A 24,647-nucleotide genomic window follows, 5' to 3' on the forward strand; every position below is an offset into this window, starting at 1 on the left:
GCCCTCCCTTGGGGCCACCACCCAGGCTGCATAGGCTGAGGTGGGGAGGGGCCAGCACGCAGTTGGTGCTCAGATGATTGGGTGCACGAGGAGTTCCGGGATGGAGAGGGGCAGGGGTGCAGCTGGAATTAACTACAGAGGGAGGTGAGAACAACAGGCGCGGTAATCGCCGAGCAGCCCTGTGGCAGCACCGCACATGGTTGGCGCTCAGTGTAGGCTGCATGAATAAAGGACAGACTGTTGTGGAGAAAGGACCAGTGAGAGGTGGAAACCTGCATTCTGCAAGAGGGAGCTGCCCTCCAGTGGGACTGTGTCTCCCGCTGGCCCTCAGCTTCCTCATCCAGACTGAGAGCGTTCGCCTAGATCTAGGGCTGGCACACTACGACCCACAGGCCAAATCCACCCCCACTATCTATTTTTGTATGACCTTTGAACCTAGAATGGATTTACAGATAACATCTGGAATTAATTAATGATTGGGAACATTAACTGTGAACCCCAATTAAGCAAAATAGTATCCTTGTAAAAAAAAAAAAAAAAAAATTATTCCCTCCTTCCATCCTATCTATAGATTTGTATTACCAAAAATACTTCATTATCATATTTTGAATTTAGTCAAAAAGTACTTTATGGCATGTACCTATGTGGAATCCTCAGCTTTGCCTCTTGGCTTGTAAAACCTGAAATATTTATTCTCAGTCTGCAGAGGGCAAGCGTTTTCTGTAACAGGACAAAGTGGTCTGCAGGGCTCCCTGTGGCAGGGGAGGGAGAGGAAGTTCCTGGATCCTGGATTCTCTCTCCTCCCTGCAGGCTTCCACAAGGTCATGGAGGGCATCCACAAGGCCATTGAGCTGGGCTACAACCCTGTGAAGGTGAGGTCCTACCACCACTGCTGATTTCTGCCTTCCTCTCCCACCTCACTTGGCCTTCCACTCTCAAAAGTTCCCCCCGGCCCCAGGACAGTGGGACTGTGACACCAGGCCCACTGCAGCCCTCGGCCCTGGCCAGTACAGCTGAAATGTACTTCCCACCATTTCCCTTCACACCACGTGGCCCCAGGGAATCCTTCAACTTAAGGAGAGTTGGTGAGGAGAGGCGCTGAATGGGTCCCCCAGTGGAAGACCTCTGCAGTTGCCAGAGCCCTAAAGGCCATCCCAAGAGAATGCCGGGTGTCCCTCACAGTCCCATGGCCCTGACTAGGTGAACTGCGTGGTGATGCGAGGCCTGAACGAGGACGAACTCCTGGACTTCGTGACCCTGACCCAGGGACTCCCCCTGGACGTGCGCTTTATAGAGTACATGCCCTTTGATGGTCAGTGACACAGGGTTCAGGCAAGGCAAGGAACTGGGTCTGGCACTGAGCAAGGTGGACAAGGCTGGGCTCACCCTGTGCACTGCTGACCCCGGGGATGGTGGGAGGGGCCTGACTGGCACTGGGTTCAGAGTTGTGCTGGGGTGTTTTCAGTGCAGTGTGTGATTTGGTCCACCCATTTTGGGCAGGGGTCCCTGTCCTCCCATCCAAAGGGCTAAGGTCTAGTTCCTGTGCTGCATGGGAGAATGGACTGGAAAACCTGGGACCCCTTCCATGCTGTGACTCAGCCACTCCCCCTGCTACCCCCAACCCAAATGTAGGCAACAAGTGGAACTTCAAGAAGATGGTCAGCTACAAGGAGATGCTGGACACCATCCGGCAGCAGTGGCCAGAGCTGGAGAAGCTGCCAGAGGAGGAATCCAGCACAGCCAAGGTTAGGGAGAAGGCCATGGAGACAGCTGGCCTCTACTCCAGGATGTTGCAGGGAGGTTAGAGGCGGCAGTGTGGGTGATCATTTCAGCAGTACCTTTGTGACCTCCTCCCTGCGTCATGGATGAACCAGCAGCCCGGGCTGGGATGGGGGCTTAATCCCTTCTCAAGGTTACACTGCAGCAGGTGACGGGAGGGCCTGCTGTCACACTCCACATGGCCCTTTCTAGACCATGCTGCCCCAGGTCCCTGTATCATTAGCAGGTTCCTCTAGGGCAAGCCAGCCAGCATGTCATTCATTACGCTGGAGTTTTCTGTCATCTGAGGGCCTTGGCTACCACCTTCCCACGAGCTTCTCAGAGACGGTTGTGGAGTAGGGGGTGCTGATGTCAGGGGAGGGGGAGCTTGTGCCCAGTAGCCTGCCCCGCCCTCTCTGCTGCGCTTCTCTTCGTAGGCTTTTAAAGTCCCCAGCTTCCTAGGCCGGATCAGTTTCATCACATCCATGTCTGAGCATTTCTGTGGGACCTGCAACCGCCTGCGAATCACAGCTGACGGGAACCTCAAGGTGAGCACCTCTCCCCACGAGGACCCCCCACCGCCCTGTGTTCTCACTTCCCTCCACTGAGCCCCCTGATTGGGGAGGCAGCAGTTTTCAAGTTGATGCAGTGATGTCAGATCTGGGGGGAGCGTGGGCGCCGTGGACTCACGGGCCCTGTGGCACTGTGACCCAGATTCCCTCCTTCCTTTCTTCTCTTGGGCCCCTGCAATAGCTGCTGGTTTGTTGGGAGCCCCTATCCAACGTCAGGCTCTCAGAGGGGGGGGCCGAAGGTCCTCACACATTGCCCAAACCCACCCGATCAGCCCCATCCTCCAGGCCAGGGGCTCAGCTCTGAAACCAGCATCCACTCCTCGTGTCCAGAAACCGTCTTGTGTGTGTGCAGCCCGTGGGGAATGTAAGAGCCTGCCCCCTTTAGGGCCCTAGAAACTCACTGGCGAGTCCACAGAGGTGTGTGGAAGCCCACCTTTGTGCCAGGTGTGTGTCTGGGCGGGCAGAGAGTGCTGGCCTTGAAGAGCACTCGCATCTCCAAGGACCTGGAGGAGTGGTGGGGTAGGAGCGAGGGGGAAGGGCGTGTATTTGAGGCTCATGCTGATTGAAGTCAGATGTGAGCAGATCACACTATACAGGACTTTGGTTCAGAACGTGCTCTGCTGACAGTGGAGAGCTTTGTAAGACTAGTGAATGGGGAGGTAGGAGTCCCATCGGTCTCGGATTTGAAGATTAGGAAGATGGGTTGTATGAGGACTCAGCAGCGCTCCGAGGACTCGAGAGTGAGGTGAGGATGCGAGAATCAAAGAGCTCAGGGCCTGGAGAGGAGGAAAGGAAGGCGCAACGCGGCTGCTGGGCCTCGAGACCCATTTAGAGCTGGGGTGAGGAATTGAGTTTGGGATTATCCAGCTTAACATCCAGAAGGTTGTCGAAAAGGCTGGGAGACTTCCTGGGCTGGAAACATAGACTTGACTTGGATGCAGCTGGTGTCTGTATCAGTCAGGGTCCCAGCAGGAAATGGAAGGTGGGTTTCTGGAAACAGTGTAACGAGGAGGCAGTTTCTAGTGTGTGGGTGAAGGGAACCCATAATTGGCATTGAGGCACTCTGATGAGCAGTAGTAAATAGCTATCACCACCTCCGTGGAAAAGGCAGGATGTGATATCACGGGGGCCCAGGAAGGAGAAGCCGCCTGCTCGGCACGGTGAGCAGCTATGGAGGGAAGCTGCTCCCGTCGTCAGGCAGAGACGAGATGTCCTGACCGTCTTTCCTCTCCCTTCTCATCTCCCAAGCAGAAGGGCAACTGAGGGTCCCTCCCAGCTGCAGAGAATAGAACTCAGAGCCTGGTCGGGGGGAACGGGGATGCCCAGCTCGGTGAAATGGTGTGCCTTCCAGCCCAGTTTGGTGGCCTCTTGTCTTCTCCAGTGGTCTCTGCCCAAACCTCATGGGTTTCCCAAACATTCTGTATCTGTGTCCACAGCGCCTTGTGCAGATCCGGCACCGAGTAGGTTCTGTGGAAAGATGGTGGGACCCCACTTCCATCCCTGAGCCCATGTGGCACCCAGCCCTCACAGAAGCTGGGAAGTATTGAGTCAAGCTTGGATGATCACAGGGTCATCTGTACCAGCCCTCAGCTGCCCAGCTGCCCGGTGGGGCTCACAGACTTGAATAGGGGCAGGGCAGGTGGTAATGTCCACAAGTGAAAGGACCAGGAGGGGCCGACTGAGACTGGATATGCATGCCATGTCTAGGACTGACTCACAGCTGATTGGGGTCCACTCATGATGATGAGGCTGTTCCATCAAACGTTTCAGAGCAAGATACAGATCTGGATTTTTGCATTATCACCGTTGACGTCTATTTGACATTTTTGTGTGTCTATGTATGGTACTGGGCATTGAACCCACAGGCCCTCTACCACTGAGCTGTACCCCAACCCTTTTTATTTTTTATTTTGAGACAGATTCTTGCCAGGTTACTTAGGGCCTCACTAAGTTGCTAAGGCTGGTCTTGAATTTTGCAGTCCTCCTGCCTCAGCCTCTGAAGTCCCTGGGATTCAGATGTGCACCACTACACCCAGCTATACTTAACTTCTTAAAGTGTGATGTATTCACTAAAGGAAATATGACTAAATCAGACACAGGCCTCAAGAAGGCTGCTTTTGCTTCTTGCCCTTCTAGCCTCTGACCCCTCCATTCAGCATTTTCTGTCCCCTCCATTTATCACCCTCTGTCCCTCATGGCTGGGTTTCCTGTCTTGTGTGTGACCTGCCATGACAGGCTCAGCCATCGGTACTCAGGTCCTAGGGAACTCAAGAATGGGGCTTGTGTTCAGAGCCAGGCAGGGAAGGCCCAGTGGTGAGGGCGGCATGTTGTCCTGACCCCACACAGGTCTGCCTCTTTGGGAACTCGGAGGTATCACTGCGGGACCACCTGCGGGCCGGGGCCTCTGAGGAGGAGCTGCTGAGAATCATTGGGGCCGCTGTGGGCAGGAAGAAGCCACGTCACGCAGGTAGGGCGGGAGTGGGAAGGCCAGGGAGGTGCTGTGGTCAGCGGGAGGGAGCTTTGGAGTTAGGGGTGAGCAGACAGAAAGCCCAGGAAGAGGCTGGTGGGTCTAAGCATCCCTGCTCCCACTTGCTTCTGGACTTGGGGTGCAGTGGGTGGTTCTCCCTTGGGGAAATTGACCTGTCAGAGGCTGCACAGGAGGACCCAAAATTGTCTTGGGCCGGGTTATTGGCTGCGGGAGAGGGTTGCCTTTTCCTGTTTCCACGTATTGTCTTCTGTTAGGGAGGGCCGTGCCCTGGGCATCCGGACTGTCCTCTGGGCTCTATCCTGGGCATGATGGGGCTGTGTGCAGGCAGGGCTGTCAGCCAGGTAGTCCTCCATTGGTTTTAGTGAGCTCTCCTCTCCCGCCCTTCTCTGCCCCTCCCTCCTTCCTCTCCCTCCCTGTCTTTCCTTATCGCAGGCATGTTCAATATTTCCCAGATGAAGAACCGGCCCATGATCCTCATCGGTGGGTGACCCATCAGTACGTAGCCACTCACCCTTGTCATTTGGGGGTCCTCTGGGGTGGGGCCCCTGCCATAAGACACCCCAGCTCCCGTACCTCATCCTGGAGCTCTTTGTCTTCTGCTCCTTTGTCTTTTCTTACCCCTTTGAGCCTTTACTTTCTTCTCTTCCCTGTCCAGAGCTCCCCCTCGCAATATATGCCACAGAAATGACTTCTGTCCCACCAGAATTCAGGACAGAACATTAATGACTACTACATGGTCACTAAATTAGTTATCCCTTGAGAAATGGAGCTTCTGGTTGAAGTAGAGACCCTTTTCTCAGCTCTGGAATCCTCCAGCTTGGACACGATCACAGGGCCATCCCCACGGCAGTTTGGAGTGATCCCTGCCCATGCACCTGGACCACTGGCCCTGGAGGTTGGTGTTGTGCACCTGTGCTGGGCACAGAGAGAGGTAGCTACCCAGTAGTGTTACTCATCGCTTCAGGCAGGAGATGGCTAAGATCTCAACGTCCTGATTCCTTCCTTAACTCCAGGAAATGGGCAGGGGAAGCGTCTCAAGTGTGTAGCACTTCCAACATAAACACCTCTTTGTAAAGCCATGTGTGGTCTCCTACCCTAGGGAACTGGGCCAGTCCTTGAGGAACTGGAGGGGCCTCTGCTGCCCTTCTGAGTTCCAAGATTAGAGAAGGGGAGGTCTTGACATTGAATCACACCCAGTCCTGGGCCCGTTAAATTGGCCCATTAAACAAGAGAAACCAATGATTAAAACTGGAACAAAGGGTTCTTTTCTCCAGAGATTGGAACAAAGGAAAGCACTCTGGAGCAGGGTAGAGATGACCCAGGGGCCGCCTTAGAACACTAGCCACCTCAAGGAGGAAAGGCAGCTCTCTATGAAAAAGCCATTGTGAAAACCTCCCCGAGCTTCCGCCTGCAGCATTGTGGTCCCCTTGGTGGGTCTTGGCCGGTGCTGAGGCAACTTCATGGTTCCCAAGAAGGGAGGGCATGCCTCTGATATCCACAAGGCTGGGACTCAGATGGAAAGCTGGAAGCTAGGAGAACCTTGACTTCTAAAGGAATTCCACTTACTCTCAGGGAAATAGTCACTGGACCTGTCTAGTTTCCATAAGCCAGAGCTCCTGGGCCAGGACCTCTCAGACTTCCATGTGCATATGAATCACTTGGGGATCTTGTTTTAGATTCTGATTCAGAAGGACTAGGGTGGGATTCTTCATCTCCAATGAGTTCTAAGATGGTGCTGGAGCCCTTGGTCCCCTGGCCACCATTTGGATAATAGCAAGAGCCTGCAAAATTCCCAAGGTCCTCTGGACCATTGGAATCAACCTATTAGTTTATGTGCACTTTCAATGTGCCAGAGGCATTATTTAAGTAGATCAAGTGTTTTTATATCTTGTCTGTAAACTAAATGATTTCTGCTAGCTCTTCATAGGGGACATGAAGAAGGAAATAGCTATTATTGGTAATTTAGGGTGAGGCCAACTATAGTTTTAAGAAAGTGAAGAAACATTGAGAAGTCATTTAATCCACGCGCCAGCCTTCAGACATTAGGTGGTACTTAAGAGAATTTTGGAAGATTGCGCGACAAAAGGGAGACCAGAACTGACCCTGTGCTAGCATTGCCTTATGACCAGAAACGAGCAAAGGGTTATAAACTTGAATCGTGGGCACCTTCTGTCTATCTTCTGTTTGTGTCTTCCTGCTGCTTTTTGTTCTTCATTCCTTTTTCCCCAAGTGAAAGAGAACTTGAGGTGGGACAGGAAGAGGGCTGGGGAGAAGAGGTAGGGAAACGATTATCTTTTGTGCTTAGTCTTTCTTCTTTCTTACCTTCCAGAATTATTTTTGCTGCTCCAAGATTCCCCACCAGCCAGCCTGAGCATTTTCTCCTGGGACCCCCTCCATGTTCAGGGTCTGAGACCCAGAATGAGTTTCTTCAACCAGATGGCAACTTTTTGGAACAGCGTCCCCCAGACTCCTCCTCTGGTCCCACAATGGATGGGGTCTGGCTCCCCTCAGAGACACTACAGCTCCCACGTAGACTCGGACGCCAATTCAAAGTGCCTTAGCCCAGGGTCCCGGGTTCCTGCTGCCCACTCAGGACCCTGGCCAACCTCTAACCAGCTAACACATGTGGACTCAGAAGGACAGGCAGCTATGGTGGATGTGGGTGGGAAACCAGATACAGAGCGGGTGGCTGTGGCCTCCGCTGTGGTCCTCCTGGGGCCTGTGGCCTTCAAGCTTGTCCAACAGAACCAGTTAAAGAAAGGAGATGCCCTGGCAGTGGCCCAGCTGGCTGGAATCCAGGCAGCCAAGCTCACCAGCCAACTCATCCCTCTGTGCCACCACGTGGCCCTGAACCACGTCCAGGTGCAGCTGGAGCTGGACAGCACACGCCATGCTGCAGTGATCCAGGCATCTTGCCGGGCTCGCGGCCCCACCGGGGTGGAGATGGAGGCACTGACCTCGGCTGCAGTGGCCGCCCTCACCCTGTATGACATGTGCAAGGCTGTCAGCAGGGACATCGTGGTGGGGGAGATCAAACTCATCAGCAAGACCGGAGGCCAGCAGGGGGACTTCCATCGGGCTTAGTCCCTTTGCTGCTGGATGATTTATAATAACCTGTGAAGTTCCTTTATGCAGAGAGGATGCCCACAGGCCTTGTAGTCTTCCAAGGACACTGAGGTAATGGAGGGGGCTGCAGAGAGCATCACCAGGTGACAGGAAACCAGGACATGTTGCTTATGAACTATTGGAGACACTAGTTTCAGGAAACCCAGCCCATAAGTACTCATTTTGGGTTCTCTCTTCTAGTTCCTGGGGAGAAAATAAGGGCTCATTAAGCAGAGGAACCCACTTTGAGAAGGGAAAAGCACAAGCCTGCTTAAAGAATGTATGACAGCTTCCCTGCAGCAGCATGGCCTTCCCGAGTTCAAGGAGCCACTGTCCTGCACTGTCCCTCCATTCCTGCCATCCCTCTTTCCAAAGAGCCAGTTGTCCCTTCCTTTGGCCCAAGTCTGTGCTCCAGACAGCCTGCAGACTTTGGGCTTAACAATTTCACTGACCTGCCAGCTCCCCTTCCTTGACCCCCTCTTACACAGGATACATGTTGGGGGGTGCCCTGGGGACCCATGGCTGGCCACCTACCCCACGCCTGGTCCTGCTCACTGCCTTTCATTCACACACGTCTCTTTATTCTGGAACATGTCAGGGAAAGAAGAGAGTTGAAGATGACCTTCACCCTCACAACACAAATAAAGCCACCATGCCAACATCGGAGAGGCAAGAACAAGGGCTGTATCTGGGGGGCTTCAGGCTGCTACCGTTTCACCCCACCTCAAACCATCCCGGACCCACTCCCTAAGAGAAGAGGGCGAGAGCCTGGCAAAGCCAAGGGGATCCTCTCCATATGCCTGCCCTCCCCCTGTAGGGGTGGTGCACCCCAACTGCCTTGCTTGTTTCACTAGCTACTGGTGGTCAGGAGAGTGACTTGAGGCTCCTGGTTTTCACACTCACACTCCTGAACACTGGCCCGGCCTGCTGGGTTCTCGAATGTGGATGGGCTGCTTTGGGTCTGTCCTCGGTGGCCCTGGTCTGCTCTTCTCTGCTGAGGTGTGCTGGCAAAGGTTGAACAACCAGCTCTGAAAAACACAATTTCCTGATCTAAATACTCCCAATTCTAGCTATGCATCTAATGTCAAGTGACTTGTAAAGTTCCTAAGAAGGGAACATTGGCTTTCGTGCAGCTGGTACCAGCCAGCTGACTCTAGCACACCCCTGGCTGTGCCCACTCCCCAACCCACCTCAAGTCCCTCCCTGGGAAGAACCACAAGTTTGTAGCAGCATGGATGGGGGTGGTATGGATTTAATATTTTTTAGTATTACAATATATTCTTATTAAAAAAGGTGCAGGTAAAAAGGACACTGCAGATTTTGTACATGAGCCTCATTTGTCGTCTGAGACAGCTGGTGAGAGCAGCCTTGCCATGACGTTTGGTAGAGGTCCCTCGTAGAGGGTGGAGAGACATGGTCATGGCTGCCCAGGTGGCAATGGGAGGGGCATGGGGAGAGCCCAGGCCAGACCCTTCCTCATCCACCTGGAGAATTTTGTCACTCCCCTCAACACATCCATCATGGGAGGGGGAGTGCTGCTGCTAAGAAGGGTCACATGAGGTTGACAATGAATTTTACAGTGGACACAAAATTAGCAAGAGAAATTTACCCAAAAGGGTAGGAGGGTGGGGGAATTCTGGGGAAAGCAAAACCAAGGAATATATTTACAGGCTTAATCATGTAACATCAAGGACCAACCCAGTTGGGCACCAGGGCCTTCTTGATTTGACTGTGATGGTCCATAGTCCAAGGCACTGTTGAAGATCTGGCCACAATGGCATCTAGTACCAGAGCTACCGGCCAGATCCAGAAAATAATAAATAGAAAAAAATATTTTGGGGGGAAAAGGCTAGGCTTTGGAAGAATATATGTGTCCTCTGTAAACAGCTGAACCAAACCCTGCCTTTCTGGGAATCGAGTGTGTCTTGAACAGCTTCCATATCCCTTGCCTTTGCTGGTGCATATCCTGTCTTCCATACTAGTTGGGAATGACAAGATTTGGACGGTGCCTCTTGGAAAGAAATGGAGCCCTCCCTATTCCTGGCCCCTGGCTGACTCAGCCCAGTCAGTTTGGGAGAGGACCTTAGGAGACCACAACCATGACCCCCACCGCACATCCTCCCAGAGCCTGCTCTTGCACCAGAGGCTCTTGGGATACAGTTTGATATAACAAAGCTCTCAGCAACTGCTCTTCCTAGGTCCCAGGATGGCCTCATGCTTGTTCTGGCCAAGCTTGCACTTGCACAGACCCCACCAAAACACAACATGCCCCCTTCTCAAACCAACGCACATGCTGGCCTCACTGACCCTGGGTTTCTTCCCCTACAGCTACTATGATCCCAGACCAGGAATCTGGTATAGGGAAAAGACTGAAGGCAGCCAGCTCAAGAGTGAGCCCAGCCCACCAGTCTGTCCACTGGCAATGACCCTGAGCCAGAAGGATTAGGTTGGAAGGTGAGCCGTAAAGGGAAGGGTGAAGGGACCAGGAAGCAACCAGCTGACGGTGCAGATCAGGCAGGGCTAGACTAAAGATGAGTGTACTGAAAATAAGAGCCTCCATGGAGTTGATCTCACCCTCCTCTTTTCAAAAGAAAGAACCTGTCCAGATAGAGCTGTCTTGCTGACCTGCCAAGCACAGCTCAATATAGACAAAATGAAGGTAGCGGACAGGAAGACCAGAATGGGCTCCTTCACGAGAACTAAACTGAGCACCAGAGGTGGAAGTGGGAGCCTTCGCTCAGCCTTGCTCCCTTGGCTCCTTCAAGCAGTATATTCTCCAAGGAAGTTGGTGGCCTTCTGTCCCCATCTCCCCAGAGTTCCCTGCCTGTCCTCTCACCCCCCAGTTTGAATGCCTCCAGGGGGACCATCCTTAGAGATGACATGTAAATGCAGAGGGTAGCTCTGGCCCTCAGGAACCAACTTCCCAGGGCCAACCCCAGCCAACTCTTCATGGTTCCAGGTAGTCTCTTGCAGAATGGACAGTGGGAGGTCACTGTGGCTTCTGCCCCGAGGCAGGTGTTCAGAAGGGGTGGAGACCGACTAACATTAAGTGGTAGGCCAGGAGCTCTAGGATGGAACTAGGCATTCAAGTGTCACCCTCTGGTGAGGGGCTACCAGCAACTCTAGCAACATATGAGATCTCGCTTCAGGACAATAGGGAATTGTCACAGGATATGAGGATACATGAAGTTGTCTTCAACTCCCTCCTTACCAGCCAGGCTTGTCAAGTACCTGGTGGTGAAGACATACTCCTGGGAACCCAAGGGTCCATTTTCTGGACTGTAGATTAGCAGGTAGGACGGACATGGGGATAGGGAAGGGGGAGAGACTTAAGACGCGTAAGAGAGACCAAAGGACTTGTACTGTGGGAAACAGGCACTGCCACTCTGTCCTCCTGACTTTGGTCCCTGCATCACCTCATCTTCTTACATAAGGCCTCTTCTGTTTCTATCCAAGAAGAAAGTTTGCTCCCAGATTCATGTTCCACTGAGCCTCCTCTTCAGTGATGGAAGCCTAGATCCCCTCCCTCTGGCTCTCAAGGGCCCAACCCACCATTACTCCCCACTGCACAGGAGATTAGCTTGGGACAAGGCCCGTGGACCTCTCCATTCTCCATCTGGAACAGTTCTGTGCTCACGTGTCTGCCCAGGGTGGGGAGCAGGAACAGGGCCCCCTCAGTCCAGGATTGCCTGGCCAGCCTGCTAGGGATGTCCAAGCCAACCTCAGAGAATCCCCCTGGGAGCCAGGAGCCAGAAAAAGTAATGTGGAGGAGGTGAACGGAGTTCCTTAAGGTAAGTATGGAGAGACACCTGGTCCAGCCACACAGCCCCACCCAGGGCCCAGCCCAGGGCTCGAATTCCACCGCCTCCACTCAGCCCCTCTCGGCCCTTCCCTGTCTCCTGGCCACTCCTGTGGCCAGTCCCCAGGTCAGTAATTCAGCCTGTTAATAGCCCTCTCGCGGGTGGCCTCTGGGGCCTGGCTTCCTGAACGCTTGCGGCTGCGCTTGAGCTTGCTCAAGTCCTTGTCGAACACCTCTCCAGAGCGCAGGGCCGACACCAGGTCGTCGAACTCGCCTCCCTCCTCCAGGGTGCTGCCCGCCAGGACCTTCCGCTGCCGTTGCCACCGCTCCCGCTCCCGCTGCTCCTTCAGCTGGGGGTGGGGGTTGAGAAGCTGAGGCCCCCGCAGGGAGAGGGGCAGCAGCGGGGCAGCTGCCCAGTCCCGCTGCTGCACAGATGCCCTGACAGCTGGGACCTGCCCCTGGATGGGGTGCTTCGCTTACTAGAGCCCCGCTGTACTTCTCAGGACGCCCCAACCTTCTCACCCCACACTGCTGTCTTCCAGGACTGACACTGGCCCTACATGTGCCCCAGTCCCTGTCCCACTCACACCCCAACAGTTCCGACCCCAAGTGGCACCCTGCTCAGATTCTCCACGCAGACCCCCTTCTCTCCCCTCGTCCTGCCCTAGGCCCAGCCTCTCACCATGGCTTCCATGCGTGCCCGCCGCTCCTCCTCCTCTTTCCTCCTCCTCATGGCCTCCAAGTCCTGCCGGGCCTCTGAGAAGGACTGCAGGAAGGTATCAAAAATGCCAAAGAACTCGTCCGGCTGCATTTTGCTGTCGTGCTCCCCGAAGTGCGTCAGTGCCTTGGCAAACTGCAGGGAGGGGACAGGTTGGAGGAGAGTCGTCAAGAAGGTGGGCTCAACTCTGTGGCGAGCTGGTTCCAGCCAGAGCAGAGCCCTCCAAGGCCAGGGGAATAGGGAAAGAGGAGGCCCCCATCGTCACATGCATAAGGTCACACCAATGGCATCTTTCTTTTTCAAGCACCCTGCTATATAAAATGTGTTCTGGGAGCAGTAGCTTGAGGCCCACACCTGGGGAGGTGGGATTCGAACTGGCTGACAGCCCACCTCAGCCATTTCTGAATCTGTTAGGGTGGAGGTCTGGGATCGTGAAGTGTAGACCTTGGGAAGCCATTCCTAAGGTCAGGAGCTGCCCAGCCAGACTCAAAAGGACCTGAGATCATTTAGTCATTGGGTTACTTATTTAATTCTCTCTGCTTCAACATCCTCACATGTAAGATGGAGATAATAGAATCTATAGTGTTATTGTGGGAGGAAATGAGAATAGGTACAAGGGAATAGTTATAGTACCAGGGCCCATTTTGACTGACCTCTGCCATCTCTAGTTCAACCCACACAACACCCTCTAAGGAACACCTCGTAAATCAAAGTATTCTCCTTGGACCAGCAGCCTAGACAGTTCTTAGAAGCGTGTTAGGAATGCTGAGTCTCAGGCCCCATCCCAAGCCTCTTGAATAAGAACCCACATTTTACAGAATCCCCACATAGGGGGCCCATGTGATGTCAGCATGAGAAGCTGGGAGAAGCACAGCAACCAAGTCCAAGCTGAAACGCAGAGTTAGGATCCTCAGCCATCTCCATCATTTGTAGCTGGGCCATCACAGGCATGTCATCCTCTGATTCTCCATGTCCCATTTGTTGAATGGGCTTGTAAACCCTTAGCAAACCTGCAAGGCAGGTGGAACCTGAACCCTGGTAAGTAGGCCATGCTCTCTGTAGTGTGTGGTTATCCATATGGTTGCAACGCGATCACTCGTAGGAGTGAGCGGACGGTTTCTCCTCAAAGCTTGGCTTCCCCGGGCTTTCTATGGTAGGCAGGAGTGACAGAGCTTTGCCTAGACATAGCTGGGATGAGGAGCAGTGGGGCTCAGGGCTGGCTGCGGTCAAGGGGCACTTGGGGCACCCTTACCTTGTCCCTGGCCTCATTTAGCTGGTCCTCCAGCTCTGAGAAGCTGAAGCTAGACACTGTGATGAAGTCGCTCATGACTGGGACAAACTTATCATTGGGCTCCCGCACCTGGCGTCTCTGATACTCCAGCTCCTAAGGAGGAAGAGTGATACAGGCTCAGAATCAAGAATTCAGGAGTCATCACCACCCCACTCTGCCACTCACAGGACACTGGGCCTGCCTTTGGAAGAGAGACATCTAGAGCCCGCAGTCCTGAAGGTGGTAAAGGCTATTCTTCCGTCACCTATCAATGGCGTCTTTCTTTTTCAAGCACCCTGCTATATAAAATGTGTTTTGGGAGCAGTAGCTTCATCTGGGAAACCTTAATAAATGCAGAGTCTCAGGCCCACCCCACATCCGTTGGGTCAGATTCTGCATTGTAACAAGAGCCCAGGTGATTCATGTGAAGATTTAAGATATGTGTTTCTAAAGCTCCCATCTGGTGCAGATGCTGCTGGCCCAAGGACCATATTTGAGTAACACTTCATAGGACTAACAAGTTGAATATTGGAAATCACCCCTTGCCCCATTGTGGCAAAAGGTTATTTCTTATCTTGAAGTCACTTCTTTCTTGAAATCCATTTCTTCACATTCCCCTTCCTTAACAAGGAAAAGGGGAAGGGTCTCTAGTTTGGAGGGGTGAGGGACAAAAGGTTGAGGACCTCCCAATACTGGGCCCTCCTCGCCTATAGCCAGAGATGATAGTAGCTGAGAAGCGTTGGAGCAGGAATGGCAAGGACCAAAGCCTGGGTGCTATGGCCTGAGCGTGTGTGTCTCCCAGATCCGTGGGTTGAAACCCTGCCCCCCAACATGGTGGAAGTCTTTGGGCTGTGGTTGGGTCATGAGGGCGGAGTCTATGTGAATGGGATGAGTGCCCTCACAGCAAAGACCCAGGGGAGCTCATTGCCCTTCCCACTGTGTGAGGGTACAGCACAGAGGTGCCATCCCTGCGGAACGAGCCCTCGCCGGACGCTAAATCAGCTGGCAACTTGATCTTATACTTCATGGACTTCAGATCTGTGAGAATTTTTTCTTATTTATAAGCCACTCAGTTAATGGCAGCCTAAATGGACCAGGACACCTGAGGCTCCAGCAAAATCAGCAATGGGTCCCCCTCTGGCCCAGTGGGGTGAAGAGACATGAGGAAGGATCTTATGGGACCAGCAGACCCCTCTGCAACCCTGCATGCCCCTGTTCCTAGCCAGTTTTCAGCTTTCCTATACACTTGAACTAAAAAGGGCAAATTTATAATTAGCTCTGTCCCCTGCCCTATGGACATCATGTTGGACAGGGATATAGAAACAATCTCAGGTGTCCCTTTTGTATGGACTGAAATTTAACCCCCAAGTAACCCAGTTGTCTTTTCCCGAGGGCTGTGTTCACTGTGCCATTTGTTCTTCCGTCCCAGCCAGGAGCTTTAGGTCACAGAAGTGCCTCAGGCTGGGGTCCACCATCAGATCCGGTGGCATGAGCAGCCACTTCTCTAACACCATCCCCCAAGCCCAGGCAGGCTGGATGATGTACTCACCACCTCGACGGCTCTTAGGCCTTTCCTGAGGTTGCTCACCTCCTTCTCCAGCTCTGCCAGGCTGTGGAGAGAGAGGAGGGGGAGGAGGGTCACCCGCTCTGCATGTGAGGAGCTAAGGCTGGTTCAGGTAGAGAGCAGCACTAAGCACAGTGGCCTGGGGGTCTGTAGATCTGAGCCCCAGCTCTGCTTAGGCCACTAACATGGGGTCCTAGAAAAATTACTTTCCTCCTACCTGCTGGTGCATGGAGTTCTATTGCATAGATCCTTTCAGATCAGAAATACCATACCACGTACTTTCTAACACATGGTCCCTGGCTCAGATTTTTGTTAGTACCAGGTACTGCTTATCAGTTCTTAACAGGATGCTGTGGCTTGAATGTGTCCCCCAAAAGTTCCTGAATTGAAAAGCTATATTAATGGCATTTGGAGATGGGCCCAATGGGAGGTAATCAGGATCAGATGAGGCCATAAGGACAGGGACCCCATGAGGGCATCAGTGGCTTTATAAGGACAAGAGACCCAAGCTAGCACACTTGCTGTCTTGCAGGGTGCTGTTCCTGACATGTTATGATGTACCAGATGCTAAGCAGATCCTGATGCCATGCTCTTGGAAAGCCCAGCCTGCAGAACTGTGAGTCAAGTGAACTATTTTTTACAAATTACCCAATCTTGGGTATTATGTGAGAGCAACGGAAAGTGGACAGAGGCACAGGACACCTTGTATGCAGCAAGCACTGGATACTGCTTAGCCATTTTTATCTCTGGTTCTACCGGAAATGGCTTCTATCAGCCCATGGGTTCAGGTCTGATCTCCGTAGCAGAGGCAGTTGGTGCCCCCATGCTATTTCCTCAGTCCACCCATTATAGTGCACGGCCCATGGTCAGAGAGTTAGATCCTCCTGAGAGGCCCTCAGCCAACGACTGACACAGGAAACTGTGGGACTGCCCCAGTGCCCTCACCCCATGGGTGGGATAACCAGCGTCCAGGAGTTACCTAGTGGGGCTCAGTGCCTACCATGGTAACTGGCTTACCAAGGTCCCTGTTATTGGCATTCTGTTTATTCCTGGTTTACTTCCCCACTCCTCTTTTGGTGTTTTCTGGAAGCATCACTGAAATAAGGATTTCACAGCAAACTGTCTGGTTCTCCCAGAAGCAGCCCCTGTAATGCCTCCACTCCAAGTCAGCCCAGAGTGCATGTGATCATGGGGAAAAGGACATCTTAGAGGGACCCCTCACTTGACTTTGGCGGCTTCTGGAAGATGCTGCAGTTCTGAAGGCATGTTTAGGATGTCAGGGAAATGCTTCTCCAGGATCATGATCAGGTAATGGAGCAGAGAGATGTTTCTGTGGATGACAGGTCAGGGGTAAGGAGCCAGGAATGAGGGTCAGGAGGAATCTGAGGTGGAAGGGTAAGGCAGTGAGTCTTGGGAAGACAAATGGAGGGAGGTCAAGGGTGAGGTGAGATGGAAGCTAAGGAGGCAGACGGGTCCCCACCTGTCGATGCTGGACTTGGTGTCGGCGATCTTGTTGAGGCTGGCCACTCGGAACCCGTAGGCGCCCCCACGCTGCCCCTTGTTCATGAAGTTGCCAATGGCCAGGACAACCTCTAACATCTGCTTCAGACGCTTGCTGCGTGTCAGCTCCCGGGAGGCCAGCAGGATGGCTGGGAGGGAGGGACAGGTCAGAGTCCTACAGAGCCCGGGCAGGGCAGCTGCTTTCCTCACACCCCGAGAAGATGCCCCCAGAGAGTTCAGAAAGGCACTGTCAAATGTCCTCAGCTCTCATGGGCTTTCTCCTCTTCTCAGCAGGACCAGGCAGTTCTCGTCTCTGCGTTCCCCAGCTCCAGGGGCGCAGACAAACCCACCAAGGCCAGGTCTCCAGACTTCTCAGACTGTACCAATTAACTCTGTCTGAGAACATACTTGAAAACACTTTTTCATGCATAAAAAGATTATGTCCTTTCTATGAATACACACTTAAATACCATACTTTTACTTTCTAAACCTAGCACTTAAAAATTTTTAGTTCTGCCATAATGTTGAGCAATACAAGCCAGCATGAAATTATTCAGAATCTATAACTCCATTTATGTAAAGTTCAAAACAAACAAACAAAAGTACTAGAAGACAAGATAACTGTCATCTTTATAGAAGAGGGAGGCCTTCATAGTTGGAAGGGGGAATGTTTGGAAGAAAAATACACAGAGGAGTCTGGGGTCTGGAAGCCTTCCAGTCCTGACCAGGTGTTGAGTATAGCAGGGGGCTCAATTTATAATAAGTCATCAAGTAGGGCTCCTCTGTGTGCTTTTCTATGTGCTTGTCCTATTTCAATAAAAAGTTTACTTGGAAAAAAAAATAGTTCTAAAAGTTTCTGGCCATTTATATTCCTTGGGATGATTTTCCTAAGGTTGATGTGCTATTTGAAAAATCTGCAAGGAGATCCTAAAAAGTGCTAAAATGTTGGCGAAACAGAAAATGACGGGTTCAAAAGAAATCAGTGTAAATGGGAAAACTCCCCTATGCAGTCCTGACATTTTAGATACACTCAAGAAGTATATTCATGAATATATTCATGAGAATATTACATTTGCAACCATATTCATCTTGACTATATTCAGCGAATGTATTCATAATAATACATAATAAGAATCAGTAAATTTGGTATACTCAGCAATGAACATATTCATAAGAATATATTCATGAATATGTTCATGAATGTATTCATAGAAGAATGGAGTAAAGTCTCAAATTTGGTGAATTGGCTTTAAGTAAGTTGACCCAGAGTCCCTGCTGGAGGATGAGAGGGTGGGTGTCCGTAGCCCAGTGCCCAGCTGGAAGAGGCGCCATCTTGGCTCCTCCAGGAATATTTCCTGGAAGAACTGGAGAGAAGCGCATGGCTCCCAGCTCCTGCACAGTTCTCTGGTCTCTACCCCCACCAAGCACATGATCAATTCTATAACTACCAACTCAGCCCTCTCTTCCCTACCTAGCTCTCAAGCATTCAAGGCGGTAGTCCCTGCTCCAGCAGAGCGGTTCTTACAGAGCCCAGCTGGAGGAGAGCTACTTTCCCCAGCATTTTTGTCTCCCAAACTCATCTTGCTCTGTGAAGCTTGATATTAAAGGGAGACCTTCCAGAACATCCCCAGACTATCAGGAAGAACTTATGAGTGGGAAAAGGAAGCCACCCGATGGCTAAGCTACTCTGGTTCCAGATGACAATTGCTCACATTTGCTCCAATGAGCCAGGACACACAAATCGTTGAGCACACACATCTTGGGCTGAGCACCTTATCTGTGCCTCACACCCCAAAGGCTGCTACGACGGGAAGAAAGTCAAGACAAAGATAAGGATTCACTGTGGCCAGGGGATGAGGAGATACCAGCAGAACTTAGCAACGGAGGGTCACTCCTGGACTGTTCCCTTCTCCCTCAGACCATTCTCTAACCACAGCTGCAGGTCCCTCACTGCCCGAGTGTGGTGTGAGGGGAACTGGGTTCAGGTTACAGAAAGTCTCTGCCTTTAGTTCTACATGCTCCATCCTTCCCCAGAAGCCTCCTGGAAGCAGCCCACGGGACTCCACCAAGGGCCACTCTGGACCAGCTGTGTCAGGGAGTGTTGACTGACCCTGGCGTCCAGCAGGGGGGGCCCATGCTCTGCTCTGCCCCCAGTCCTGCACCCTCAGCATCTGGGACACAGGCTCTCTTGTTCCCCTCTGCTGGACTTCCCAGTCTTTGTCCCCATCCAGCCCTCCTACCTTTTCTGCAACTCTCTGCCCATCCCTCCTCCTCCATCCCCACAGGTGGCCCAGAAGGATGTCCTGTGGACAGTACTACTGGACCAGAGGAAAGGCGTGGGTTAGGAAGAGCAGCAACTGCAGCCTCACCCTGGCTCCACCACCCACCAGTGACAGCCACAATGGTCAACCCAGGCAACTACCACAGTCCACTTCAGAGATGAGAGAGGTGGCACACTGAGGGTGACAATAGCATCCACTCAGGGGACCATTGTGAGGACAAAATGACACCATCCCTTTTTTTTTTTTTTTTTTTTTGCATAGCACATCATTCTCAGAAATCATCATTTTTGTTGTTTTGTTTTTGCTTTTGTTTTGTGGTACTGGGGGCTGAACCCCGGGCCACTCTACCTCTGAAACTATACCCCAGCCCTCTTTATTTTGAGACAGGGTCTCACTACACTGTAGAGACTGGCCTTGAACTTCAATCCTCCTGCCTCAGCCTCCCAAATAGTTAGGCCTATGGTTGTGCACCACCATGCCTGGCAGAAATTTAAAACTTCCCATCTGGAAACGGCCTGTTTTGAAGAGGTTTCCCTGCCTCAGAAAATCAGGTGCCTCCAGGAATCACCTTACGCAGTTTTCTACTTTCTTAGGAGCTCAAACATGAATTCTGTGCCCAGAGGTCTCCTGCAAACTTAGCACCTCTCAAGGAGGTGAGGACGCAGGAGCTCAGCGTGCACCAGGCACTGTCCTAGGTGTGGCTATTACCTTCTCCTTTCTGTCTCAGGCTGGGACAGGGTGCTCTCTGGGGTGGAGAGTTTGCATGCTGAGACACAGAAATGTGTCACATGGTTGGCACATAGGCTAATATAAACAAGGGCACTTTTCTACAACATCACAGTTTGAACTTTGCCCTGGCCTTTGTTTCTTTCTTGGGGGGTCAAGAATAAGGAAGGCGCTTCCCTCTGCCCTGTGCATTGCCTTCCAGAAGCCTCGGCCTCTCCAGCCCAGCCCTCGCCCGGCCCTCCCACAACCCTCACCCTCAGCCATACCTTCAACTTTGGGCTTGGCCTCGGCCAGTCGATCCTGGAACTTCTTCTTGAAGAAAAGGGCCTGCAGTCGCTGCTGGTAGTGGTCGATCCTGTGGATGGGGCGAGCACATCAAGAGGCCACTGCCACAGCCCCAGGAGCCAACCCCTCCTGGGCTGGCCGCCTCCTTCCCCCTTCCTGCACCAACCCTCTTGCCACAATGGCCGCCCCAACCTGCTCATTTCATAGAGGAAGCGGTCAGCGCGGGCCATCCGCTCCAGCTCGTGTTTGTGCTCCTCCAGGAGGTCGACGTCACTCTTCTCCGGGACGAACTTGAGGAGCTGCAAAGAGCAGGAGCGAGTCAGACAAGAACCTGGTGCGCAGCTGGGGTGGGTGCGGTGGTGCGAGGCCCAGGCCCTCAGACGGGGTCCCCAGATGGGAGGGGCTTAGAGACAGGGGCTCTCGGGTGGACCAGCGCCTGGAGGGATGGCGGGGCCCCTCGCTCAGGACTTCTTTTTTTCTCTTTTCTTTCCACCTTTAAAAACTAAGGTACAGCTTACATAGAGTAAAGTACATTATTCTTAATTAAGAAATTACTTAAAATTGGTAATTCTGCACAGCTTGATGACTTTTCTTTTTAAGCCAACTTTATTGTGCTATAAGCAATGTGAAATAAAATGTACCCATTTTAAATGTTCACTTCATTGGGGTTTTGTCAAGACCTTCTTCCCACTGTACAATCAGAATAAAGTGGGGAGTATTTCCCTCCCCTTAGAAGGTTCCCTTGCTTCATTTCAGAAAGCCACCTATTCCCGAATAGAGCTCAAGTGAATTCTATCACCTTAAATGCCATAAGAACAAACCTGTGCTATGGTTTAGCATGTCCCCCAGAAGTCACGGGTTGGAAATTGAATCCCCAGATTCACATGTGGATCATATTCAGAGGTGGGGACTTTGGGAGGTAATTAAGATTAGATGAGATCCCAAGGGTGGGGCCCTCACAATGGGATTAGTGGCTTTATCATAAGAGGAAGGGGGACCCAAGTCACTGCGCTGGCTGCGTCTCATCACGAGATGCCTTCCACTTTGTCATGCTGTAGCACGAGGTCATCACCGGATGCCAAGCAGATTACCAGCCTCCAGAACTATGAGCTAAATAAATAAACTTCTATTATTTGTAAATTAATCCCTTTCACATATTTTGTTATAGCACGGAAAATAGGCTACGATGCAAGAAGGGAAGGGTTTTTGGTTTTGTTTTTGGTTTTTTGCATTTGGCAACATGATGTTTAATATTCATCCTTATAATATTCATCATATTATATTTACTATCCATCCATGCTGTGTACTGGTAATTTTGTGCTTATTTATTGCTAAGTACTATTTTGCTGTAGGCCAGACTATTTATTCACTTTCCTATCAACGGACAGTTGTTCGCACCTTGGGGGTTTTATAAATAAACTTGCTATAAATATTCTTGTATATATCTTAAAGTCGGTATTTGTACCAGTTCCTCTTGCGCCTCTGCTGAAGGGTGGATTAGTGGGCGATAGGGTAGGCGTGTGATTGGCCTTCACAGGCACTGCCGGATAGCTTTCCCAAATGTACTGCCTGAGAATCCCAATTGTTTCAGGTCCTTACCAGCACATGGCACTGTCCGTCTCTCTAATTTTAGCCACCCCAGTGGGTGTGAAGCTACTCCTGTGATCTGTTGTCTCTCTAATGGCCAGTAGCACTGCACGGCTCTTGACGTGCTCACTGGCCACTCAGAAATCCTCTTTCATGAAGTGCTTCATCAAGTCATTCATTTTACTCATTTTTAAGTTGATGTGTTTGCCATTTTTTCATTTATTTGCAGATAGATGTGTGTGTGTGTGTGTGTGTGTGTGTGTGTGTGTATAAACATATATGTGGCAGTTATCTTCTTCTGGCTTATCTTTTCATTCTAGTCACAATGCCTTTTGATGGATGGTGCCCCTTAATTTTAATGAAACCCAAATGATGTTGCTTTTGTTTGTTTTCTAGGTTTCTCTTAAAGGACACAGCAAATTGAGGTGGAAGAGATTTGGGGAAGATGTGACCCCTGTTTACCCTGAGTTTGCTTTCAGATCTCATACCTCCTTCCAGGAACCTCGAAGATTCCTGGTAGCCTTTTCCAGCTTCCCCTCAGAAAGGTTAGTCCAGGGAAGTTCCTAGAAACCTCTTCCCCTACTACTCCAGTCTGCCTTCTCCTTGCCCCCAAGAGTCTCGGCCTCTCTGGGGGCTGTCGGGAAGGGATATGACTGGCTATTCCCAGGTTTAGCTCTCTTCCTTCCCATGAGGGTCCTCACCTGCTCCAGCATGTCCTTAGCGAGGTCCTCTTGCTCATCCATCTTCAAGATGGCCTGCCGGATCTCCTCGTTAGAAAGCTTCAACCTGAGACAAAGCCCACAGCTCAGCAGCCTGGCCTGGCCCCTCAGCTAGGGCACCCCCAAACCTTCTCTTCCAGATGACACAGATTCAGCCACCTCTCTGTCCCAAACGTGGACTTGGGCGTACTTTGACAGTACTCTGTCCTCGCCTTCTTAGACTAAACTAATATGGGTCATTCCATCCACTTGAAAATGAACATCTAAGCATCTCATTGGAGACTTGAGTCCCTGGTGTCTTGCATGAAGCCTTGTCAGAGCTGCTAGGGGCATTTGGGAATACAAGGGACATCTTCAGAGCAGACTCCTCCTCCTGCCTAAAAGATCTACCAGGTCGCCACGAGAGGACAGGACTTCTGAGGGACAGTTTCCTCTGTCTTTCGTTCTCTGGAGAGAGTTGCTCTCGGTCTCTGACAGCACCCGGCTCCCACACAGCTGCTCCAATCAGTCTTGCCGTCTGGGACAGGGAGAAGCCAGCCCCTACACACCTGCCAGCCTTTCCCCAGCCTCCACACGCACACCCCTGGGAGCCCTGGGGATCCAGCATATCCCACCATCAAACGAAAGAAGCCGAGACTCAGGGCCTTGTGGGAGTGCAGAGGGGCAAAGTCCCCGAGGCAACTGGGGGCCACACTAAGAATAGCACGGGAGGTGTGCCCCTGACCCTGGCGGGGGAGGCCCCGCACAGAAGCTGTGCTGTTAGTGCAGATACTGCCCTGTTTGTTCTGCAGGAGCGGGAAATGCCTAGGGGCTGAGATCATGCTGCTCTGTGGCCTAAGCTGAGTGGGGCCCTCCATGGGCTTAGAGCAACTTAGCTGCCAGACGCTGACCAGGCTGGTCAGGGGCCTGGTGACTGGGGTAGTTTCCTGTCTGCAGAGCCCCAGGCTGATGCTTAACAGAGGCTTCCAGGAGAGGGCTCTAGATGAGTGTCCATTCTCTTACCAGGGGACTGCAAAGGAGGAGGCCAGAGACTGCCATCACCCCATTCCTCTGCCACCCTCTTGCTGGACATTCAGTTTAACCACCTTCTGCTTTAGCCCCAGCTTGAACCTGTGCTCCCTGGAGGGCCCACTCCCTCCCAGCAGGGCCTTGGGGACAGGGCTAGCACGTACTTGGAGAGAAGAATGATACAGTTCTGCGCCCTCCGGCCATCAATGACGGACAGCTCTTTGACCTTGCGGGAGGCCAGGTAGATGTCCTCAGTGGAACCCAAGTCCTTCTGCAATGATCCCAGGGGAAGCGTTGAGATATGTGCTCTCTTTAATCTTCTTGCCCACCCGCCGGGAGCCACCCTCCTACCAACATGGGATGCTTATGATAGAAGTGGGAGAGAAAAGGGGAAAGAAAAGGACACGGAGAGAGAGGGTGTTGAATAACTAGCTTTCACAGGAAGGCTCTGGGACTTCACCGTGAGCTAGAGAGCATTGGTGGAGAGAGCGAAGAGCCGCCCTTTTAGAGATTATCCTCTCTGGGTAGCCTAGGGAAGGGCTGCTCCAAAGGGGGGAAGGTGTGGCTGATCCCTGTGGCTTTAGGTAACATGACCTGCCATGTCCCCCATAGGATCAAGCCTATGGGGGGACTCCCATTGCCAACCTCCCAGAGAGCCTCCCCAGGCTGACGATGGGAAGGTGGTCCAAGCCCCCATAAGGCCATGGCCCCTGACTCCCCGGGAGATCAGGTGCAACCCAATGTGCACAGAGTAAAGGGCGTCTGCATGGTCAGCGGTGCAGAAACTGAGGCAAATTCCAAGCAGAATCCTCCCCTCTGGGGTTTCAGCAAGCAGATTCCTAAGAAATCAAAGCTTCTACCCCTTTCTTTTCTTGGACCCTGGTGAGGGAGATGGTGAGGCTGGCTCTCTGGTGCACTTTTCTTACTCTGGAAACGTCCTCCACAGAACCCCTGTGGTTCCGTGGTACACAGCTCCAGGGGCTGCTGCTCACGTCATTCTCTTTGGAAGTTAGGCCCCTAGGTTGCGCAGTGCCCACCCCTGCAGCCCTACGGGAAAGCCTCGCCTGGGCCTGGTGGGGGAGACGTCAGACCTAGAAGCTTCCTCCTCACTCCACAGACAGTCAGCTCCATTGCTGGCAGAGGTCTTTCGCACTTCCCCTCTCTCTCCTCTTTTTTCTCTTTGGGGACCTTCCTGCATGCCACCCTATGTGGATGTACACAGATGAGTAATAAGGTAGGAGGTGAAATGGACAAGCCCTTCTTCTG

The 24,647-nt window shown here is 52.2% G+C and overlaps 2 protein-coding genes across 8 annotated transcripts in view; one reads left to right on the forward strand and one right to left on the reverse strand.

Annotated features, from left to right (window-relative positions):
* Positions 1-9,232, forward strand: part of Mocs1 (molybdenum cofactor synthesis 1) — a 28,841-nt gene extending 19,609 nt beyond the window's left edge. For 2 of the 4 annotated variants that reach the window (XM_047557426.1, XM_047557423.1), the window contains 7 exons: positions 811-872; positions 1,201-1,312; positions 1,633-1,745; positions 2,196-2,306; positions 4,677-4,797; positions 5,251-5,298; positions 7,148-9,232. In XM_047557426.1, the coding sequence (XP_047413382.1) occupies positions 811-872; positions 1,201-1,312; positions 1,633-1,745; positions 2,196-2,306; positions 4,677-4,797; positions 5,251-5,298; positions 7,148-7,902 (1,322 nt within the window). In that variant the 3' untranslated portion in view covers positions 7,903-9,232. Of the gene's footprint in view, positions 1-810; positions 873-1,200; positions 1,313-1,632; positions 1,746-2,195; positions 2,307-4,676; positions 4,798-5,250; positions 5,314-7,147 lie in introns of all 4 variants that reach the window. The other 2 variants (XM_047557427.1, XM_047557425.1) reach the window with 2 other exon arrangements.
* The window catches only part of Daam2 (dishevelled associated activator of morphogenesis 2), a 106,866-nt gene continuing 91,378 nt past the window's right edge, over positions 9,160-24,647 (reverse strand). For all 4 annotated transcript variants that reach the window (XM_047557422.1, XM_047557419.1, XM_047557420.1 and 1 more), the window contains 10 exons: positions 23,546-23,652; positions 22,356-22,440; positions 20,260-20,366; positions 20,049-20,137; positions 16,755-16,923; positions 16,497-16,604; positions 15,260-15,320; positions 13,693-13,824; positions 12,405-12,575; positions 9,160-12,072 (listed from right to left, as the gene is read on the reverse strand). In XM_047557422.1, coding sequence (XP_047413378.1) covers positions 11,851-12,072; positions 12,405-12,575; positions 13,693-13,824; positions 15,260-15,320; positions 16,497-16,604; positions 16,755-16,923; positions 20,049-20,137; positions 20,260-20,366; positions 22,356-22,440; positions 23,546-23,652 — 1,251 coding nt within the window. In that variant the 3' untranslated portion in view covers positions 9,160-11,850. The remainder of the gene's footprint in view (positions 12,073-12,404; positions 12,576-13,692; positions 13,825-15,259; positions 15,321-16,496; positions 16,605-16,754; positions 16,924-20,048; positions 20,138-20,259; positions 20,367-22,355; positions 22,441-23,545; positions 23,653-24,647) is intronic.

This window comes from Sciurus carolinensis, chromosome 7 (assembly GCF_902686445.1).
Source record: "Sciurus carolinensis chromosome 7, mSciCar1.2, whole genome shotgun sequence".
Classification (NCBI taxonomy): domain Eukaryota; kingdom Metazoa; phylum Chordata; class Mammalia; order Rodentia; family Sciuridae; genus Sciurus; species Sciurus carolinensis.